At 42.6% G+C, this 23,160-nt stretch overlaps 1 protein-coding gene across 1 annotated transcript in view; it reads left to right on the top strand.

Annotated features, from left to right (window-relative positions):
• Positions 1-3,789: 3,789 nt before the first annotated feature.
• The window catches only part of LOC115197785 (calcium-dependent secretion activator 2-like), a 207,765-nt gene continuing 188,394 nt past the window's right edge, over positions 3,790-23,160 (top strand). Inside the window, exon 1 of the mRNA XM_029759577.1 lies at positions 3,790-4,385. Within this exon, the coding sequence (XP_029615437.1) occupies positions 4,086-4,385 (300 nt within the window). The 5' untranslated portion in view covers positions 3,790-4,085. The remainder of the gene's footprint in view (positions 4,386-23,160) is intronic.

Here is a 23,160-nt window from a genome sequence, read left to right as displayed (position 1 = left end):
TTGAGCTCAAGAGCATCCTTTTCCATTTATCATCCTTGAGATGTTTCTACAACTTGATTGGAGTCCACCTGTGGTCAATTCAATTGATTGGACATGATTTGGAAAGGAACACACCTGTCTATATAAGGTCTCACAGTTGACAGTATGTCAGAGCAAAAAACCAAGCCATGAGGTCAAAGGAATTGTCCGTAGAGCTCCGAGACAGGATTGTGTCGAGGCACAGATCTGGGGAATGTACCAAAACATTTCTGCAGCTTTGAAGGTCCCCAAGAACACAGTGGCCTCCATCATTCTTAAATGGAAGAAGTTTGAAACCACCAAGACTCTTCCGAGAGCTGGTCGCCTGGCCAAACTGAGCAATCAGGGGAGAAGGGCCTTGGGCAAGGAGGTGACCAAGAACCCGATGGTCACTCTTGCAGAGTTCCAGAGTTCCTCTGTGGAGATGGTAGAACCTTCCAGAAGGACAACCATCTCTGCAGCACTCCACCAATCAGGCCTTTGTGGTGGCCAGACGGAAGCCACTCCTCAGTAAAAGGCACATGACAGCCCGCTTGGAGTTTGTCAAAGGGTACCTAAAGACTCTCAGACCCTGAGAAAGAAGATTCTCTCATCTGATGAAGCCAAAATTGAACTTTTTGGCCTGAATGCCAAGCGTCACGTCTGGAGGAAACCAGGCCAATACCATCACTACAGTGAAGCATGGTGGTGGCAGCAGCATTATGCCGTGGGGATGTTTTTCCGTTTCAGGAACTGGGAGACTAGTCAGGATTGAGGGAAAGATGAACAGTGCAAAGTACAGAGATCCTTAAATGAGCACCTGCTCCAGAGCGCTCAGGATCTCAGACTGGGGCGAAGGTTCACCTTCCAACAGGACAATGACCCTAAGCACACAGCAAAGACAACCCAGGAGTGGCTTCGTGACAAGTCTCTGAATATCCGTGAGTGACCCAACCAGAGCCCGGACATCTCTGGAGAGACCTGAAAATAGCTGTACAGCGACGCTCCCCATCCAACCTGACAGAGCTTGAGAGGATCTGCAGAGAAGAAAGGGTGAAACTCCCAAAATACAGGTGTGCCAAGCTTGTAGGGTCATACCCAAGAAGACTCGATGCTGTTATCGCTACCAAAGGTGTTTCAACAAAGTATTTAGGCCAGAAGCATACCACCCTGCATCCCACTGCTGGCTTACTTCTGAAGCAGGGTTGGTCCTGGTCAGTCCCTGGATGGGAGACCAGATGCTGCTGGAAGTGGTGTTGGAGGGCCAGTAGGAGGCACCCTTTCTTCTGGTCTAAAAAAAAAAATATCCCAATACCCCAGGGCAGTGATTGGGGACATTGCCCTGTGTAGGGTGCCATCTTTCGGATGGGACGTTAAACAGGTGTCCTGACTCTCTGTGGTCACTAAAGATCCCATGGCACTTATTGTAAAAGTAGGGGTGTTATCCCCAGTGTCCTGGCTAAACTCCCAATCTGGCCTTCATACCATCATGGCCACCTAATCACCCCAAGTATACAATGGTCTCATTCATCCCCCTCCTCTCCCCTGTAACTATTCCTCAGGCCGTGGCTGTAAATGAGAATGTGTTCAGTCAACTTACCTGGTAAAATAAGGGTTAAAAAAATAATTGAGTAAATATAAAAATGTATAAAAACCTGTTTTTGCTTTGTCATTATGGGGTATTGTGTGTAGATGGGGGGGGGGGGGGGGGATTTAATCGATTTTAGAATGAGGCTGTAACGTCACAACATGTGGAAAAAGTAATGGGGCCTGAACACTTTCCATAGAAGCAACAGCCTACTTAAATGTTTTTGTTGTTGTTGACTTGGCCTTTATTTAAGTAGGGAAGTCAATGACAGCCTATACAGTGCATTCGGAATGTTATTCCATGAAGTGTTATGGGATGCAAAACTCCATTGTTAAATTTTGGTGGTGGCCCACTGATGATGGTATGCAGAGTGGCTTTAAAGCGGCAATTTCGCAGTTGAAACAATAAAAGTTATTTTGGTAAAAAGCTGGAGGGATGGGCCTGGATAAACGTAAATTTATGGGCCTGGATAAACGTAAATGTATGGATACAAGGACTGACCAGCCATGATATCAAAATTATAGTTTTAACCATGTTTAGAGGCCATAGTCCCAGTCGCTATCAGAACGTCGCGGCCGCACCCGACTGTAGGAAAAACAACCTTGGTTACCTTAGCTTTTTTCAAAAGAAACTTTCTTGCATGCTTGTTTTAGTCAATTGCAAAACTAAAATCTAAAGATGACCTGCTCTTAAGTGTTCTCACTACTTAAAAAAACGTCATATTGTAGGGCTTCCCACAGGCCCCTTTTCATGTCAGTGCTAACAGCCACGTGAGTGAGTGCTAGCTAGCGACCGGAACATTAACCTAGCCAAGACCAACAACAAACGGACTATACAGCTACAAGCAGTAGTTACAAACAGACTTACCCGTGATTAAATGTTTTCCACACACATAGCTACGCCGAATAACCTGAAGAGTGTCCAGTGTGCGCTCAGAGAGCAAAGCACTCTGAATTTACAAATGGACCTGGTCCTGTCACCATGACTACGATAAGCTACTTTAACTGGAGCTACAGTGAGGGAAAAAAGTATTTGATCCCTTGCTGATTTTGTACGTTTGCCCACTGACAAAGAAATGATCAGTCTATAATTTTAATGGTAGATTTATTTGAACAGTGACAGAATAACAACAATAAAATCCAGAAAAACACATGTCAAAAATGTTATAAATTGATTTGCATTTTAATGAGGGAAATAAGTATTCCCTCAGTATTCCCTGCTCATCTGACATCTCATTCCAAAATCATGGGCATTAATATGGAGTTGGTCCCCCCTTTGCAGCTTTTGGAAAGGCTTTCCACTAGATGTGGGGACATTGCTGCGGGGACTTGCTTCCATTCAGCCACAAACACATTAGTGAGGTCGGGCACTAATGTTGGCTCTCAGTTGGCATTCCAATTCGACTAACAGTTCTTGTGCTGACGTTGCTTCCAGAGGCAGTTTGGAACTTGGTAGTGAGTGTTGCAACAGAGGACAAGCGATTTTTACGCTCTTCAGCACTCGAGTGCTGAAGCTTTTGTGGCCTACCACTTCAGCCGTTGTTGCTCCTTCCCAATAAAAGCACTTACCATTGTCTGGGGCAGCTCAAGCAGGGCATAAATTTCACAAACTGACTTGTTGGAAAGATGGCATCCTATGACGTGCCATGTTGGAAGTCACTGAGCAAGGCTAGTCTACTGCCAATGTGTGTCTATGGAGATTGCATGGTGGTGTGCTTGATTTTATACACCTGTCAGCAACTGGTGGCTGAAATAGCCAAAACCACTAATTTAAAAGGGGTGTACACACACAACTTAAAAGCTAAAACCATGGTACATTTCCATGATTCAGACTATACCATGGTATAAGTGAAAGTACCATAGTTGCCCCTTTGAGAGGCAAGGTACCGCACACGTGTTGCCCACCTTTATTGCCTCCCTCGGACTGTACCGGCAGCAACACAGTTCGCACAGTCGTTCCAAAGGAGAGGATTATCTATTATATTGATAAGATAGTCGAGTGACCAATTGAAATAAATGTCCGAAAGATGGAAGGCAGACGGTAGGAGGCGAGATCAGGTGTACCCTTTCTAGCCAATAAAAGGACACATACTCGTGTGAATAGGCTCAACTGAAAGTCCTCCACCCCCCAAAAGTTGCCACTCGAGTCCACTTATATCGGTGCATTCGTAACAACCTAACCATTACGAAACATATTTTATCAAATATGCCTCAAGTACCAAATTATAAATGATTTGTTATCGACCTCCACAGACAAATTCATCGTCTTATTTTCGTGGACAGATTTTGGTCGCAGTAAACCCTCTCGCCTCTTCCTCTCTGAGATGACTAACGTTAAACTAAATCCACCGACTCACGTTCCTCAAAACTCCGCCCTCGCATTTATGTCAAGAAACATCTCACTCAAGAGTCGTCGTCACAGCTCCAAAAAACACCGGGGAATATAGACAATTCAAGTGAAGCGGTCAGGGGCTAGGAGTTTACCTGTGTTGGTGTGAAACATGTTAGACCCATCCTCCAGCGAAGACTCGGGAGGAGAAATTAACGAGGACACTCAAGTTCCAAAAGACCCCCCGACTTCCTCGGGTCAAGGAGGTAAACTTAAGAAACAACCACCTGCGGACCAAGCACAAGCCGAAAATTCTCCTGTCGAAGACCAGGAGAAAAATGAACAGGAAAGACTTCAGAAAGAGGAAGCGGAGAGGAAAAGTAAACTACAGATGTATGTATTTGTGTTGAGATGTATAGCGTACCCTTTCAATGCCAAACAACCCACGGATATGGCACGCAGGCAACAAAAGGTGAGTGAGCGCAAACGCCCAGCCACAGCGAGAACACTTTTTAAATAGCCAATTAATGCACCCGTTTTCTTTTCAGTTTAGCACCCCATTGCAAGCCAGAGCCAGGCAAATGTATATGTAGGCAAGTAACATGTCAGAGGAACCTCAACTCTTAAGCGTTTTCATAAATTAATTAATAAAAGTAGCCTATAAGTTATTAATTTGTTGTGACAGGGCTCAGCTCTGGGCTGCATTCAATACGAAAAAACGTACTACAACGTTCAATTAAAGGAAACGGTGCTGTTCTGTAGGATCAGTTGAAAAACGGTGAGGGATTGGGAGCTCTCCGCAGCCTTTTAAAGACGTCGCTCATTGCTTCAAACCACACACCATCAAACTGACCAAATGTACATCAAAGTCTAATCAAGAAGTTTAAAGAACGTTTTGGGGAAAGGTGTCTTTCAGTACAAAACGTCACGCAACGTAGCAAACGTTAAATTAACCTGAACACACCCCAGGTGTCCACTCCATTCTTTGCCCCAGAGAAATGTTATTATTGATGGATGTTCATTATGGTAAATATTAGAGGCCTACATTTGTTATTTTCAGGGTTGGGTAGGTTACTTTCTAAATGTAATCCATTAGTTACTAGTTACCTGTCCAAAATTGGAATCAGTAACGTAACTTTTGGATTACCCAAACTCAGTAACGTAATCTGATTACATTCAGTTACTTTTAGATTACTTTCCACGTAAGAGGCATTAGAAGAAAACAAAAATGTATGTTACCAATTGCAGGATAAATCAATGTTAAAGTTTAGATAGCTGGCCATATATGGATGTTAAATTGTACTTTATGGGTTGGTTATGTAGGCTTCTTCTAACCCACTGCTTTCTACTACATGTAATAATATGATTAAATTATATCTTTACATTAACATATATAATTTATAAGTCCAAAAATGGATGTAGCAACTACAGATTGCCCCTTTTAAGTCTATCAAACGTGGCGAGTTTGAGCATGTGTCCATTAGGCCTATTTTTATTTTTTTTATCAGCATGAATTAGATTGAGCAAATAAAGCCCTACTTTTGTTCCATAGGCTGGGATCCGCACTATGTAGCTGTTGCAAGAGCGCATTTTTCACTGTCTACTGGTTTTCAAAAACAATGATTGATAGGCAGCTTAAACTTCTTGAATTCAACCATTATTGGGTTTAAATACACATTTAGATTTGTGAACAGCCATCCCCAACAACCACAATCTGTAAGGCGCCAAAAGCTAAAGGAGAGAGCAGCAGTGTGATTCACATCAATGCGCTATGTAGATCTCAATAATAAGTGATATCCGTATTGTCGTAGACTTCACCACTGCTCTCGTACTTACCTTCAAGCATTTATTCAAGTAGGATAATCTTTGGATGCCGACAGCAGTCGCACCATTGGAAGACATAGTTCGGACAGTAGCCTACAAAAGCTTATTCCTGCTCTTTTCCTGCGATCCATCAAACACATTTGGTGTGTCAACATAGTGGTCTCTGACTTGTGGTCAGACACGCTCAGGTGGAACAAATTTAAACTTGCGCCTTTTTTCAATGCTGATTTGAATGTCATTGAGAAAACAGGAAAGTGTCAGATCTTTTTTTTTTGCAAACATCCTTTCTGAATTTAAAAGTAATCCTTGAAGTAATCATCTAGTTTTTCAAAAGTATCTAATCTGATTACAATATTTTTGCAGGTAACAGATTACAGTAACGTTTTTTTGTAATCCCTTTGTAAATGGGTCCTACACTTTATTTGGACTGGTTTGTCACTGTGCCCAAGCGCTCGACTAAGCCCAGAAGCTATTTTTAAGAATTCACTCACAGGTACCGAGATTCTTCTTGGAGCCAGGCAGTAACTGTTTATTTTCTGCACATGTAATCCTGATATGCACCTGCCATCACATTATTGGACATGGATTTCATATCTTGGTCATGTGGTCCTAGTCTGTCCTAGGTTTGCTTACATTCCTGTTCTCACAGAACTTGGGACATATTAAAAAGAGTGTGTGTGTGTGTGTGAGAGAGAGAGAGGCACACAGTGAAATGTAACTTTGCGAGACTGGTACACCTTATACTGTATGTCTTTGCTTGCATTTGTGTAAGACTATGTATTGGTATGGGTGTAGTTTGTGGTTTATATCGGCTACTGTGTGCATTTTATCAATGTGAGATATTCATTTAGGATTCCCTTTGCCCCGCAGCACTGACAGTAGTAGCACACTTCACTATTTGACCCTGGGCTGAAGCTTGACATAGAAGAGGAAAAAGAGCCCACCCTGCTTACCAAGAACAGGGCTGATTTACACTGAGGCAAAAAATACAGCCTTTCACAGCGCTCATGAGTGATTCCTCACGAAACCAGGGTGACATTTATTCCAAATAATAGTCCTTTTGGAGGAAGGATTGTTGAGACATATATTTGACATTTGTATGTAAAAGCATAATTGAGAAATAATTTGTCATATTTGGCATATTTATTACATTTTGCCCTTAACCAGGACTCCTTTAAGACTCATTATGTTTTATCTGTAGGTGCTACAAAGCTACATTTGGTGTTACGCTTTACCACTTGCTCTGTAATATGAGCAGTATTTTGATTTCAATAGCAATTTTCTTGCATTCGTTTATGAATATTGAAAAATATAAAAATGTATATTGAAAAAAAAACATTTTTTTTGTTGTTGAACACAATATACTCTACTGCAGGGCTCTCCAACCCTGTTCCTGGAGAGCTACCCTCCTGTAGGTTTTTGTTTCAACCCCAGTTGTCACTAACCTGATTCAGCTTATCAACCAGCTAATTATTAGAATCAGGTGTGCTAGATTAGGGTTGGAGCGAAAACCTACAGGACGGTAGCGCTCCAGGAACAGGGTTGTAGAGCCCTGCTCTACGGGCATATTAAAGTTCCATAGTGGGATCTCTGCTACTTTTAGAATTATGGTCCAATTTGTAAGCATTACCAACCGAGTGAATGTGAAAATGGATTCAAAATGGTCAACCTCTGCTGGTGATTTGCAGGATGCAACAATACAAATAAAAAGAGCTGTAATTGGTTACATTGCCTATTATGCCAATTTCTCTGTATAAAATGGGCCATAACTTTAAAACTAGCAGATATCCCACTTTGGAACTTTGATATGCACGTAGAATATATTATGTTCAACAATATAAGGAAACATTTGCCAAATCAATATACAAACAGAATGCAGACACAAGTCAACATAGACATCATACAGAATATACAATATCAGAACAGTAAGCATAAAATATGAAACTCTGGAGTACAGGCTAATTACAGTGGGAATATACCATTTACAGATGGGATATATCTACTTTATATATGCAGAGGGAGGGATGCTGCCATGACAAATATAGACAGTTCGTATACTGTGTTGTGCAGAGGTGTATTAGAGGTAATTGATGACAAGGTGCAGTGTTCGGCCCAATGCAAAGTCACTTAATCCCGATGGCTGCATGATGTGGGCCACAGCATGGGGGAAGAAAATGTTCAGGTGGTGGGTGGTTTTGGTCATGATTGACCTAAACCGTCTGCTAGAGGGGAGGCTTTGAAAGATAGTGTGTCCGTGGTGGGTGGGGTCGGTGATGATCTTTCCTGCATGCTTCCATGTCCTGGAGATGAGCAGGTGCTTGATGGAGGGCAGGTGACCGTTTAAGGGGAAAGGAAGGGAAAGGGAGATACCTAGTCATTTGTACAACTGAATGCATTCAACTGAAATGTGTCTTCTGCATTTAACCCAACCCCTCTGAATCAGAGAGGTGTGGAGGGGGGCTGCTTTAATCGACATCCATGTCATCGGCGCCCGGGGAACAGTGGGTTAACTGCCTTGCTCAGGGGCAGAACGACATATTTTTACCTTGTCAGCTCGGGGACTGGCCCAATGCTCCAACCTGCCAGAAGTTATGACCTCTGTTTCCCCTAAATTCATTTAGCAGAGGCGGGACATCTCCATGGTTTTGACTGTGTTGAGTTCAGGTTGTTGCGACTGCACCAGGCGGTCAACCTCTCCACTGTTCTTGGACTCGTCACCATCGGAGATGAGACTGACCAGGGTAGGATCATCAGCAAACTTGAGTAGTTTGACAGATGTGGCATTGGAGGTGTAGTCATTTGGATGTTAGTTTTTGGTCAACAAAGACTATAAAAAATAACCAGGAATTCAGCAAATTAATTTAGGAAATCTGTTCCCAAATATTCCTACAAATAAAACGAGACACACTGAGTGTATAAAACATTAGGAACACCTTCCTAATATTGAGTTGCACCCCCTTTTGCCCTCCGAGCAGCCTCAATTCGTCAGGGCATGGACTCTACAAGGTGTCAAAAGCGTTTCACAGGGATGCTGGCTCATGGGATGCCTCCCACAGTTGTGCTAGGTTGGCTGGATGTCCTTTGGGTGGTGGACCATTCTGTTGAACGTGAAAAACAGAGTTGCAGTTCTTGACACAAACTGGTGCGCCTGGCGCCTACCACCATACCCCTTTGTCTTGCTCATTCACCGTCTGAATGGCACACACAGAGTGCATTCTGAGATTATTCAGATCCCTTGACTTTTTCCTTCATCTGAATAATTACTATCCTCTATGACCATACATTTTCAATTGAGTCATCACTGAGTTATTACATTTTAACAAACAAACCAAACATTGAAATACCATTAAGTAAGGTGAAGTAAAAATCCAAACCGGTCTGTGCATCAATACCGGTGTATCTATAGTGGTGGGTTTGTTGTTGTGCATTAGCAGAAAATAACCATATAGACATGACCTGTAAAAGTAGGGCTATTATCCTTCCACTGGTCCTGGGGACCTTGTTAAGGTCAACGTCATCATGAACTTTACCCAGTACCAGGATATGTTTGCCAAAACTTGGTTTCCTCTGCCAGGAGGCTGAAACTTGGCCACAAGTGGATCTTCAAGCAAGACAATAACTCTAAACTCACATCAAAATCGACAAATAAATGATTAATTGGCCACAAAATCAACATTTTGCTATGGCCATCTCAATGTCACCCATACTGCACCATGAGCATAGCTTGCTGAAGTTTGGTCTGTGTCTGTCTATCCTTAGCAAGTGCTACTGCTATCCATCGGTACCCACCCCTCACTACCTCCCCCGGCAGAATGTCTCAATGTGTCCCCATGTCAGGTCTGCAGAGAGATTCTAGATCCTCATTAGATGGAATCAAGGTCTTGGCAACAGAGAAACTGACACACCCACATAATTGTTGCTCGAAGAATTGTCATGTCTAATGATATCAATAAAAAGCCTCAAAGGACACAGATGTGGATCAGCTTTATTTCCAGAACGAAAATGTTATCATTCCTGAAGGGATTTCAGGTATGATCCGTTTACCTGAACTGAACAAACCAGCTCTACTGCATCTGTCTCCTCTTTGTTTGCATACTTGACCGATTGTAGTGGGAATGAAGCAGTCACATGCCGACTAGCCATCTCAGTATCTCTCTGACTCTTGTCTCAGGTATCTCTCTCATGACGAACCAGTCCAGAATCAAACAACATGCATTGTTATAACATTTGGACTAGTGTATAGCAGTAAAACCACATAAATGGTCTGTCAGCGTGTTGGAAACCACTTCAGAAAGCCTTAGTTGCCTTTCCTCGTCAGACCTCCAATTGGCAGATCTCAGACGACCAGAGATCAGGGCCATAGATCACTAACGGATAAGTCCATCAATGCAAAAAGTCAATTTGAATGAAGAGGATCAAGCTAGGGGAAGGCTTATACCACAGAATGTGCGTAGCGGGTATACTGAAGAATGGATTGACAGGACCACACAGTTTTATGAGAAGTTGTTACTTATCACTGGACCCACATTTTTAGAATACCTTATTGCATTTTCTTTTTTCAATGAGTTACTATAAAGCACACAGTTTCCTCAAACATGTTGGTGCCAATTTGATACTGCTTGTGCTAAGGAATTATTTCTGTTGCCTTACTTGTCAAATTGTTTCTTTGCAGTGGACTGTGAGTTGGCCACAGTATTGCTCCCTGTCTAATGGAGGAGAGAGTAACTATTGTCCACGAGGATATGAATCAAACTCCCTCTCCCAAAAGGCTTGCCTTCTCCTCTTTCCGCAAAACGTTGGCTCTTTCACTGAAAGTTCATGAGGGGGCTGACTGCTTCATCCCTCATCTCATTTTGTTTTCTGTATTTAATCTCTCTCACTTGCCCTCTCAATATTAATGTTCATGTTTATTTAACTCAATAGAAACATGTCATTTAGCTACCATCATTAATATAACAATATTGAAGAGTTGATTAAACATGTATGATAATGGAAGGGAAGGTAAAAGGCATACATTTTATAATCACCTTTCCTCTGTCTCTCGACAATCCTCATAGTAACCAGAGAGAAATCATAAGCCTCAAATCAAATTGTATTTGTCACATGCGTCGAATACAAGAGGTGTAGACCTTACCGTGTACTGCTTACTTACAAGCCCTTAACCAACAATGCAGTTTTAAGAAAATAGAGTTAACGGGGGTACCAGTACCGAGTCAAAGTGCGGGGGTACAGGTTAGTCGAGGTAATTTGTACATGTACACTGAGGGGGAAAAAGTATTTGATCCCCTGCTGATTTTGTACGTTTGCCCACTGACAAAGAAATGATCAGTCTATAATTTTAATGGTAGGTTTATTTGAACAGTGAGAGACAGAATAACAACAAAAAAATCCAGAAAAACCCATGTCAAAAATGTTATAAAATGATTTGCATTTTAATGAGGGAAATAATTATTGACCCCTCTGCAAAACATGACTTAGTACTTGGTGGCAAAACCCTTGTTGGCAATCACAGAGGTCAGATGTTTCTTGTAGTTGGCCACCAGGTTTGCACACATCTCAGGAGGGATTTTGTCCCACTCCTCTTTGCAGATCTTCTCCAAGTCATTAAGGTTTCGAGGCTGACGTTTGGCAACTCGAACCTTCAGCTCCCTCCACAGATTTTCTATGGGATTAAGGTCTGGAGACTGGCTAGGCCACTCCAGGACCTTAATGTGCTTCTTCTTGAGCCACTCCTTTGTTGCCTTGGCTGTCTGTTTTGGGTCATTGTCATGCTGGAATACGCATCCACGACCCATTTTCAATGCCCTGGCTGAGGGAAGGAGGTTCTCACCCAAGATTTGACAGTACATGGCCCCGTCCATCGTCCCTTTGGTGCGGTGAAGTTGTCCTGTCCCCTTAGCAGAAAAACACCCCCAAAGCATAATGTTTCAACCTCCATGTTTGACGGTGGGAATGGTGTTCTTGGGGTCATAGGCAGTATTCCTCCTCCTCCAAACACAGCGAGTTGAGTTGATGCCAAAGAGTTCCATTTTGGTCTCATCTGACCACAACACTTTCAGCCAGTTGTCCTCTGAATCATTCAGATGTTCATTGGCAAACTTCAGACGGGCATGTATATGTGCTTTCTTTAGCAGGGGGACCTTGCGGGCGCTGCAGGATTGCAGTCCTTCACGGCGTAGTGTGTTACCAATTGTTTTCTTGGTGACTATGGTCCTAGCTGCCTTGATCATTGACAAGATCCTCCTGTGTAGTTCTGGGCTGATTCCTTACCGTTCTCATGATCATTGCACCTCCACGAGGTGAGATCTTGCATGGAGCCCCAGGCCGAGGGAGATTGACAGTTCTTTTGTGTTTCTTCCATTTGCGAATAATCGCACCAACTGTTGTCACCTTCTCACCAAGCTGTTTGGCGATTGTCTTGTAGCCCATTCCAGCCTTGTGTAGGTCTACAATCTTGTCCCTGACATCCTTGGAGAGCTCTTTGGTCTTGGCCATGGTGGAGAGTTTGGAATCTGATTGATTGATTGCTTCTGTGGACAGGTGTCTTTTTTATACAGGTAACAAGCTGAGATTAGGAGCACTCCCTTTAAGAGTGTGCTCCTAATCTCAGCTCATTACCTGTATAAAAGACACCTGGGAGCCAGAAATCTTTCTGATTGAGAGGGGTTCAAATACTTATTTCCCTCATTAAAATGCAAATCAATTTATAACATTTTTGACATGCGTTTTTCAAAATTTTCTGTTGTTATTCTGTCTCTCACTGTTCAAATAAACCTACCATTAAAATTATAGACTGATCATTTCTTTCTCAGTGGGCAAACGTACAAAATCAGCAGGGGATCAAATACTTTTTTCCCTCACTGTAAGTAAGCATTTCACGGTAAGGTTGTTGTACCTGTTGTATTCGGCGCATGTGACAAATAACATTTGAATTGATTTGATGTAGGTAGAGGTAAAGTGACTATTCATAGATAATAAACAGTGTGTGGGGGTGGGGGGGTTGTCAATGCAAATAGCCCGGGTGGCCATTTGATTAATTGTCCAACAGTTTTATGGCTTGGGAGTAGAAGCTACTAAGGAGCCTTTTGGACCTAGACTTGGCGCTCTGGTACTGCTTGCCGTGCGGTAGCAGAGAGTATAGTCTATGACTTGGGTGACTGGAGTCTATGACCATTTTTTTTGGGCCTTCCTCTGACACCTCCTAATTTAGAGGTCCTGGATGGCACAAAGCTTTGCCCCAGTAATGTACTGGGCCGTACGCAGTACCCTCTGTAACACCTTATGGTTGGATGCCGAGCAGCTGCATACCAGGTGGTGAAGCAACTGGTCAGGATGCTCTCGATGATGCAACATTTTGAGGATCTGGGGACCCATGCCAAATCTTTTCAGTCTCCTGAGGGGGAATAGGCGTTGTCATGCCCTCTTCACGACTGTCTTGGTGTGTTTGGCCCATGATAGCAAGTCTCCCCACAAATGTTTTGTCTCCAAGCCTGCATGACAGCCAAGGAGGGAAGCCAATGCCACAGGAACACCTTTCCGAGGTGTCTAACGCATCCTTATGTCCACATGTCTAATCCTCTGGCACCCGGTTTATTTCACAAACAAACAAAAAATGACAAAGACCACAGGCACACTTCTGTGGTCTTCGTCGTCTAGCCTTCCCTTGTCCATTTCCCTCTCCCTGACATGCAGCACTTCCCAGGGGCTTATGTAACTCGCTACCTCTCCACCCTCCGCTGCCAAAAAATGAATGGACAGTTCAGTGGGGCTTTCTGACAGCTAATTAGAGATGCTGTGAGGAGAGTTGTAGACTCTCTCAGAAACCCTGAGGGCAGCGCTGGCCCGATGAGATCCCCCATGGTTTAGAGTCCATGATCTGGAAGGGATACCATGGTAGCTGGGCCCTAGAGATTTTTGGCTGTCAATGTAGCAGGACAAGATGATCCCAATAAAGCTCTTGGTTGCTTCAATGAGGTTGATAACAACTAATAGTTGTTGCTTAAGCTGGCATGCTTGGCATTGCTTGGAGTGACAAGTTTATACAGTACCAGTCAAAAGTTTGGGCACACCTACTCAAATATTGTTCCAATATTCACTTTTTTTTACGTTAGAGGTTTTGTAACAAAGACATTCATTAGAGTCTCTGTAACAAAGACATTCCAATCTTGATACTAGAGACCAAAGGGAGAGTTCTCTCTCACTTGATTTACGACAGTGTGAAGGTGTCATAAAACCGGCCCAGCCCCCTCCCATCTCCTCTACTGTAGGAGAGAGAGGGGTCTGGATATCTGTCAGCCATTTGCCAAGCTGATCTGAGGTCTTGGATCCTCGACCAGGAGTGTCATGACAGTAGCCATCCTTTGCCTTGATGACAGCTTTTCACACTCTTGGCATTTTCTCAACCAGCTTTACCTGGAATGCTTTTCCAACAGTCTTGAAGGAATTCCCACATATGCTGAGCACTTGTTGGTTGCTTTTCCTTCCCTCTGCGGTCTAACACCCAACTACCTCATCCCCAAATTGTTATTTTTTTGTTTCTCTTTTGCACCCCATTATCTATGGCCTATTTATTGCCTTACCTCCCTAATCTTACTACATTTGCACACACTGTACATAGATTTGTCTATTGTGTTATTTGACTGTACGTTTGTTTATCCCATGTATTTTTGTCGCACTGCTTTGCTTTATCTTGGCCAGGTCGAACTTGTCGAACTTGTTCTCACCTGGCCTACCTGGTTAAATAAAGGTGAAATAATAAAAAAATAAAAAAACTCATCCCAAACCATCTCAATTGTTGTGACACAGCCTGGGATCGAACCCGGGTCTGTAGTTACACCTCAAGCACTGCAAAGCAGTGCCTTAGACCATTTTAATCAAACCCAGGCTTGCTTAGCTATGATATTTGTCACTGATATTACCAATGTGCTATCGTGAGAATGATTAGGAGATCTCCAGTTAAAAACTGAATAGATTCACTGTTGCTATTGATTCCAAATGAAATGTGACCATACTTTATCACTCATATGTCAAATGTATTTAGGCCTATATAGCATTTATAGTAATTAAGAGCTATTGTTTCAATTAACCCAGAATAAATAAAAACAATAGACAATACAATAGCCCTAGGGTGCCTAGCTCCGGTTGATTTCAAATATCAACATTTTGAAGGATAATTGCTTGGATAATTCCATCTGTGCCACTGACTTAGTCTGGCTTTAAATTCCAGTTTGACTGCAAATTACTAATTGATACAGTATGTTGGATTCACATCTCAATTCACATCTCCATCTCAACCAAAAATCTAAGTTAAAGAATAGGACTTAATCAAACTTAATTTTAGTCCTATTCCTATTTAGTCCTATTCTTTAATTTGGATTTTGGTTGAGATGGATGCGTGAATCCAACATATAAATGATTAATTAATTATTATTTAGACAAACTGGAATTAAAGCCAGAGTAAGTCAGTGGCACAAATGGAACTATTAGAGTAGAACATAAATGTCCTTCAAATGTTGTTATTTGGTTGAGTAGTCAACCAAACACAATTCAATATTACTTTTGTAATACAGTAAATAGTCTAAAGTTCAGGTATTTTACAAACTAATGTAACATTCAACCTTTAAAATGAGTAACACATCCATGGCCACATTTAGAGGTTACTGTAACTATATATGTCTTATGTTATCATAAAGTGTACATGTTCATGATAGCATGCATAGATCGTCGCAGGTCTGTGGAGATCTTCACAATTGCTGCAATAATCTGCTTTTAAATGGTTGAAAGCGTAGTGATAGACATTTGGGTGACAACTAAACCAAAAATCACACATTGTTTTTCCATTGGAAATTGGTTGTGCTTTTAGATGTTTGAAAGCATAGTGACAACCCATTGTAAATTCCACAGACTTTTGGCTGTCTTTTTGAGTGGGTGAACATAGGTTGTAATGTCATTGATCAATGTCTCAACCAAATATTACCCAATTATCCACGTTGAAATGGCATGAGGATAATGCAATTTAATGTTGAATAAATTCATGGTTTTATCTGCCTAAGAAAGAGGATGTTTTGATTCAGGTGACCAGGTAGAATGTGCAGCTCGCACCTCTGCGACCAATTGAAAGTTTAACTCGCACAGCCAAGTGAAAGGGTCGCAAAATGCGACTGAAAGGTCGCAGTCTGGAACCTTGCCCACACTGTTTGCTCTTCTGATCTTCATCCAAGCATCATTTTGAATCACAGTTTATATTCCAAGAGACACGTTGGCTTATATTAGAAATGTCTTTTTTTTTTATGTGATGACATTTTAATTTGGTATTTAGGAGTTAAAATATCCTTTTCACTTCTACCTCTGTAGCAAACTCTGACAAATTGGTTGCATCTTTGGAAAGTTACCATCCTCACAAAAGTTTAGGGTCACAAAGGTTTGATCTCCTCTGCCCTGTCAATGTCTTAAAACCTCTCGACGAGCTCGTCCTGTATGCGGGACGGACATCCAGCGGACATCCAGCGAAAAATCCTATCGCCATTAGCATAACGAAATTTAATATTATTTTTTTTCAAATATAGGACTATGTTATATCGTTTTATAGATACACCTCTCCTGAATCAAACCACGTTGTCCGATTTCAAAAAGGCTTTACAGCAAAAGCAAAACATTAGATTATGTTAGAGGAGTATATCGTAAAAGTAGCCACATAGCCATTTTCCGACCAACCACACGCATCACAAATAACCAAAAAACAGCTAAATGCAGCACTAACCTTTGACAATCTTCATCAGATGACACTCCTAGGACATCATGTTACACAATACATGCATTCTTTTGTTTGATAAAGTTCATATTTATATATAAAAACAGCATTTTACATCGGTGCATGACGTTGACTAACTATTTTCCCTGAAATGCATCCGGTGAAACAGCACTACAATTTACTAAATTACTATTCAAAACATTAAAAAAATGTAATATTGTCATTCTAAGATTTATAGATGAATATCTCTTGAAAGCACCTGTAATGCCAGATTTAAAAATAACTTTACTGGGTAATCACACTTTGCGATAAAAGGGGATGCGATACTCAGAAAAATAGGCTACCGATACAGGTCAGCGCCATCTTGGAACAATCGCATATCACATCTACTCTTGTATACTATTGTCAATAATCCCTTACCTTTGATTATCTTCATCAGAAAGCACTTCCAGGAATCCCAGGTCCACAACAAATGTATTTTCGTTCGAAAAAGTTAATCCTTTATGTCCCAATAGCTTGTTCTTGTTAGCGCGTTCTGAAGGATGCTCCAAAAGTTCCGTCGGCCGCGGGACTCCTCTTTCAATAAAATGCTTTTTTTTTTTGATTTAGGTTCGTTCAAACATGTCAAACGTTGTATAACAAATCTTTAGGGCCTTTTTCAACCAGAGCTCCAATAAGATTCAAGGGGGATGATTGCATTGTCTTTCTAAACGTTTCGAAAGGGGAGGGTAGCCAGGGGCGCCGGCGTCATAATGGTGATGGCCCTCTCCATGTGACCACTTTCCACAGACTCTCATTCTGCCAGTTTTCACAGTAGGAGGCTCAAACCACTTTGTAAAGACTGGGGACATCCAGTGGAAGCAATAGGAAGTGCTCAATGAACCATTGCTCACGGTGTGATTTAGAGGCAAAGTGATGAAGTTGAGTCCGCAATTCAGAATTCCACATCCCTGCTACGATCGGTCTCGGGGTTTTGACTGCCATATGAGTTCTGTTATACTCACAGACACCATTCAAACAGTTTTAGAAACTAGGGTGTTTTCTATCCACAAGTATTAATTATATGCATATCCTTGCTTCTGAGTTTGAGTAGGAGGCAGTTTAAAATGGGCAGGAATTTTTTTCAAAAATCGCTGTAGCGCCCCCTATCCTAGGCGAACGACAAGAGGTTAAAATCAAATCTTATTTGTCACATACACATGGTTAGCAGATGTTAAAGCGAGTGTAGCGAAATGCTTGTGCTTCTAGCTCCGACCATGCAGTAATATCTAACAAGTAATCTAACCTAACAATTTCACAACAACTACCTTATACACACAAGTGTAAAGGAATGAATAAGAATATGTACATAAAAATATATGAATGAGTGATGGCCGAATGGCATAGGCAAGATGCAGTAGATGGTATAGAATACAGTATATACATATGAGATGAGTAATATAGGGTATGTAAACATTATTTAAAGTGGCTAGTGATACATTTATTACATCCATTTTTCATTATTAAAGTGGTTAGAGAGTCAGTATGCTGGCAGCAGCCACTCAATGTTAGTGATGGCTGTTTAACAGTCTGATGGCCTTGAGATAAAAGCTGTTTTTCAGTCTCTCGGTCCCCGCTTTGATGCACCTGTACTGACCTCGCCTTCTGAATGATAGCGGGGTGAACAGGCAGTGGCTCGGGTGGTTGTTGTCCTTGATCTTTTTGGCCTCGGGTGGTGTAGGTGTCCTGGAGGGCAGGTAGTTTGCCCCCGCTGCTGCGCCTTCTTCACGACGCTGTCTGTGTGGGTGGACCATTTCAGTTTGTCCGTGATGTGTACACCGAAGAACTTAACTTCCTTAAAACTCCACTACTGTCCCATCGATGTGGATAGGGGGCTGCTCCCTCTGCTGTTTCCTGAAGTCCACGATCATCTCCTTTGTTTTGTTGACATTGAGTGTGAAGTTATTTTCCTGACACAACACTCCGAGGGCCCTCACCTCCTCCATGTAGGCCGTCTCGTCGTTGTTGGTAATCAAGCCTACCACTGTCGTGTCGTCTGCAAACTTGATGATTGAATTGGAGGCGTGCATGGCCACGCAGTCATGGGTGAACAGGGAATACAGGAGAGGACTGAGAACGCACCCTTGTGGGGCCCCAGTGTTGAGGATCAGCGGGGTGGAGATGTTGTTACCTACCCTCACCACCTGGGGGCGGCCCGTCAGGAAGTCCAGGACCCAGTTGCACAGGGCGGGGTTGAGACCCAGGGTCTCGAGCTTAATGATGAGTTTGGAGGGTACTATGGTGTTAAATGCTGCGCTGTAGTCGATGAACAGCATTCTTACATAGGTATTCCTCTTGTCCAGATGGGTTAGGGCAGTGGGATTGCGATTGCGTCGTCTGTGGACCTATTGGGGCGGTAAGCAAATTGGAGTGGGTCTAGGGTGTCAGGTAGGGTGGAGGTGATATGATCCTTGACTAGTCTCTCAAAGCACTTCATGATGACGGAAGTGAGTGCTACGGGGCGATAGTCATTTAGCTCAGTTACCTTCGCTTTCTTGGGAACAGGAACAATGGTGGCCCTCTCGAAGCATGTGGGGACAGCAGACTGGGATAAGGATTGATTGAATATGTCCGTAAACACACCAGCCGGCTGGTCTGCGCATGCTCTGAGGTCGTGGCTGGGGATGCCGTCTGGGTCGTCAGCCTTGCAAGGGTTAACACGTTTAAATGTTTTACTCACGTTGGCTGCAGTGAAGGAGAGCCCGCAGGTTTTGGTAGCGAGCCGTGTCAGTGGCACTGTGTTGTCCTCAAAGAAAGCAGAGAAGTTGTTTAGTTTGTCTGGGAGCAAGACATCATGGTCCGCGACGGGGCTGGTGTTCCTTTTGTAGTCCGTGATTGACTGTAGACCCTGCCACATACCTCTCGTGTCTGAGCCGTTGAATTGCGACTCTACTTTGTCTCTATACTGACGCTTAGCTTGTTTGACTGCCTTGCGGAGGGAATAGCAACACTGTTTGTATTCGGTCATGTTTCCGGTCACCTTGCCCTGATTGAAAGCAGTGGTTCGTGCTTTCAGTTTTGTGCGAATGCTGCCATCAATCCACGGTTTCTGGTTGGGGAATGTTTTAATAGACGCTGTGGGTACAAATTCACCAATGCACTTGCTAAAAAACTCGGTCACCGAATCAGCGTATTCATCAATGTTATTCCGACGCTATACGGAACATATCCCAGTCCACGTGATCGAAGCAATCTTGAAGCGTGGAATCCGATTGATCGGACCAGCGTTGAACAGACCTGAGCACGGGCGCATCCTGTTTTAGTTTCTGCCTATAGGCTGGGAGCAAGAAAATGGAGTCGTCGTCAGATTTTCCGAAAGGAGGGCGGGGGAGGGCTTTATATGCATCGCTGAAGTTAGAATAACAATGATCCAGGGTTTTGGCAGCCCGGGTCGCGCATTCTATATGCTGATCAAATTTAGGGAATCTTGTTTTCAGATTAGCCTTGTTAAAATCCCCAGCTACAATAAATGCATCCTCAGGATATGTGGTTTCCAGTTTGCATGGAGTCAAATTAAGTTCTTTCAGGGCCGTCGATGTGTCTGATTGGAGCGGGATATACACGACTGTGATTATGATCGAAGAGAATTCTCTTGGTAGATAATGCGGTCGGCATTTGATTGTAAGGAATTCTAGGTCAGGTGAACAAAAGGACTTTAAAGGGATACTTCAGGATTTTCTACTTCCCCAGAGTCAGATAAATTTGTGGAGACCATTTTTATGTCTCTGCGTGCAGTTTGAAGGAAGTTATTAACTAGTTGAGCACCATTGCTGCTCTTGAAACTACCTCTAACGTCCTTCATACTGGATGCAGAGCCATACAACTGATATCCACAAGTTCATCTGACTCTGGGGACGTCGATCAAATCATTGCCATAATCCCAAAGTATTTAAACCGCTATGGTTTGACAGTGGCCGTTTTTATGATACTGTAGCAACAGATGAAGGAATATGTGGTAGTAGTTCCACATATCATGTATATAATAAAAACATATGCCCCCTGGTACCCTCCTAGTATTTTACACTGATTGGCTACATTCATTTATCCTTAATGCCATGAGCAACTTACATTTTTAATAATTTTCCTTGTCCAGGCTGAAAATGACTCCTGAAGAAAAATAATGAAAAGGAATACCATGTGTGTATTCATACCAGAGTAGGCCTAATACTTATAAAGCAATAATTAGCATAACACTCAAGTATCTGCCTCTGACTTATAATCTGAGTGTTCTATGTAAAGTCATTGAGTCATTTAAGAACTTCTTACTGATGATCTATCTCTCTGTGTGTGTGTGTGTGTGTGTGTGTGTGTGTTTGAGCACACTCTTTGTCTCCTCACAGGGTATTGATTGTGCATGCACAATGCTTTTGGAGATCTCCGTCTGTGAAATTGAAGTGACACTTTGCATAAGCAATCAGTCTGTCTTTCATGCTCTGTCCTTCACACTGAAGTCACTTCTGATTTTAATTTTTCTCTGCGGGCCGTGGCGACGGATTGGTAACCAAGACCAATCCATCATACACCTTTAATTACGTCTCTGTCAGTCATGGGAATATCTTGCATCGTTTTCAACATCTCTGTTATTTTCTGATTTTTCGTCACTCTCAATGACTGTTAGAACTTCTAAGTGTTATTACGTTTTTTGCGTTTTTTTCCCTGCTTTTAAGATATCATTCTCCTCCTGCGTATAGAATAAAGCTAGTTTCAACTGATTTGGTAGAAATGTAACAGACATTCTAATTATTTTCCAAGTTCAGTATATTCAACTGCTGTGTGCTGAATTTTTGTTGTTGTTTCTGGCCTTAAATCAAAGCGTTAGGGACTATAACTACCGTTCCCTGCAGGAGGGAAACAAGGTACAACATACAGTGCTATTCTATTTGTGAAATAATCACTTCTGTTTTATATTTGTCGAGGTTGAAATATTTCTGACAAATATTTCTGTTATGATCTTAATCAAAAATGTTAGTGATCAATTTAGTGATACCGGAGCCCTGCCCCTAACCTAGCTATTGATGAAAAACGTATCCTACCCGGCCCTAACCCGATGTATAATGTCGGGGGGGGTCAGGTAGCAGAGCTCTAATGCACGCCACCACTGACATATTGTTGGTTCTGACCAGACAAGCAGGGGAAAACGCCTGAGCGTCAGAAGCGTGGGGGACGCACAACAAATTGTAGCCAGTACCCTGTCACGGTTCGCATGATCCAGGGCAACACTGTGCTTGGTCGCCATTGGCCGGAGCAGACAGCGAGCCTCTCATGAAGTGCCATCTGAAGGGTGGACCGCACACATTAAAAATAAACCCAGGGAAAAAAACGTTATCATGGAAATTACCCTACCGTCCAGTCATAGTTTCTGGTGACAAAGCACCTTATAACCTAGCTGGGAATGGGACAGACAGCTCTGAAAAACGGACCCCTCTGTTGCAACAGACGGGGCGATTCGTAATTCTACTCTAGTTCCCAGAAATGAAAAACGTTGAACTGGAGAAAGACAACTAATTTCGGGGTTCATATGAACCACAGAGACTGTGTGTGGGATAATAGCATGGTCGTGTACAATCGTGTTCATTCCCTTAAATTATTGCGACCCCCAACAATGTAAAAAAATAAATAAAATGTAATTAACAGCCAGTGTTTTTTATTTGGGGCTATGGCAGTCAATTGAAAAACATTCTAACAGTATTTCTGATTGTCTTCTCAACTCACCGTCACATTGTCAGACTAATTGACTGTCATGGCCCCAGATTAAAAGTATGTATCTTATCTCACCACCACTAATGAGATGGGTGTGCTTGATGCATGTTGTCTGAGGTTCTCAAAGTCAGGAGGCGTCATCGACAGTGCGCACCTCATCTCTGCTGTCACATCCAACCTGGATTTATATTTTAATGCAGACGAGAGCGCTAAATCCAGCTTCACACAGATATGAGCTGGCGAAGGGTACAATGAGTCTAAAGGTGCTTTCAAGACAACTAGGAACTCTGAAAAATACGAGGTCAAATCATGACAACGGTAATCTTCAGGTCGGAAATTCTGACCTCTAGAAAAAGCCCTGAGTTCCCGAGTTGGATGACCATTCAATGTTTGTTTTTTTCCCAGTCGGAGCTTGTTTGTTTCCGAGTACTGAGTTGTCTTGAACACATGGAAGTCAGAGATTTCCGAGTTCGCAGTTGTTTTGAACACAGCATTAATGCCCCGATGGGAACCAAAACCCCTCGGTAGTGACCAGTGAATGCATTCGGTCACAGGACACCTCGATCAGCTCTTCGATTCCACTTACCGGCATGTCAACTGAGCCAGCATTACAGTCAAACGGATTGGGAAGTAGGTCCCAAAGTGCTCTTCCAAGCGTTGGAGGTGAGCGCTCATCACTCGTGTGGGACACGATGCTGTTTTCTGTTAGAAACATGCACAGCCTAGGAAAGGGGGCATCTCCTCTGAATCCACTGATTGTCACTGATCTGAACAATGTTTTTGGATTTCCTCTGCATGATTGCGTTCAGTTTCCCAAATACACTTAATGATCAAAAGTATATGGACACCTGCTCGACGAATATCTCATTACAAAATCATGGGCATTAATATGTTGGTCCCCCCTTTGCTGCTATAACAGCCTCCACTCTTCTGG

The sequence above is a fragment of the Salmo trutta genome, chromosome 7, assembly GCF_901001165.1.
Source record: "Salmo trutta chromosome 7, fSalTru1.1, whole genome shotgun sequence".
NCBI classification, from domain to species: domain Eukaryota; kingdom Metazoa; phylum Chordata; class Actinopteri; order Salmoniformes; family Salmonidae; genus Salmo; species Salmo trutta.
Note: the sequence above shows the minus strand (reverse complement) of the source record. Positions and strands in the feature narration are given on the sequence as shown.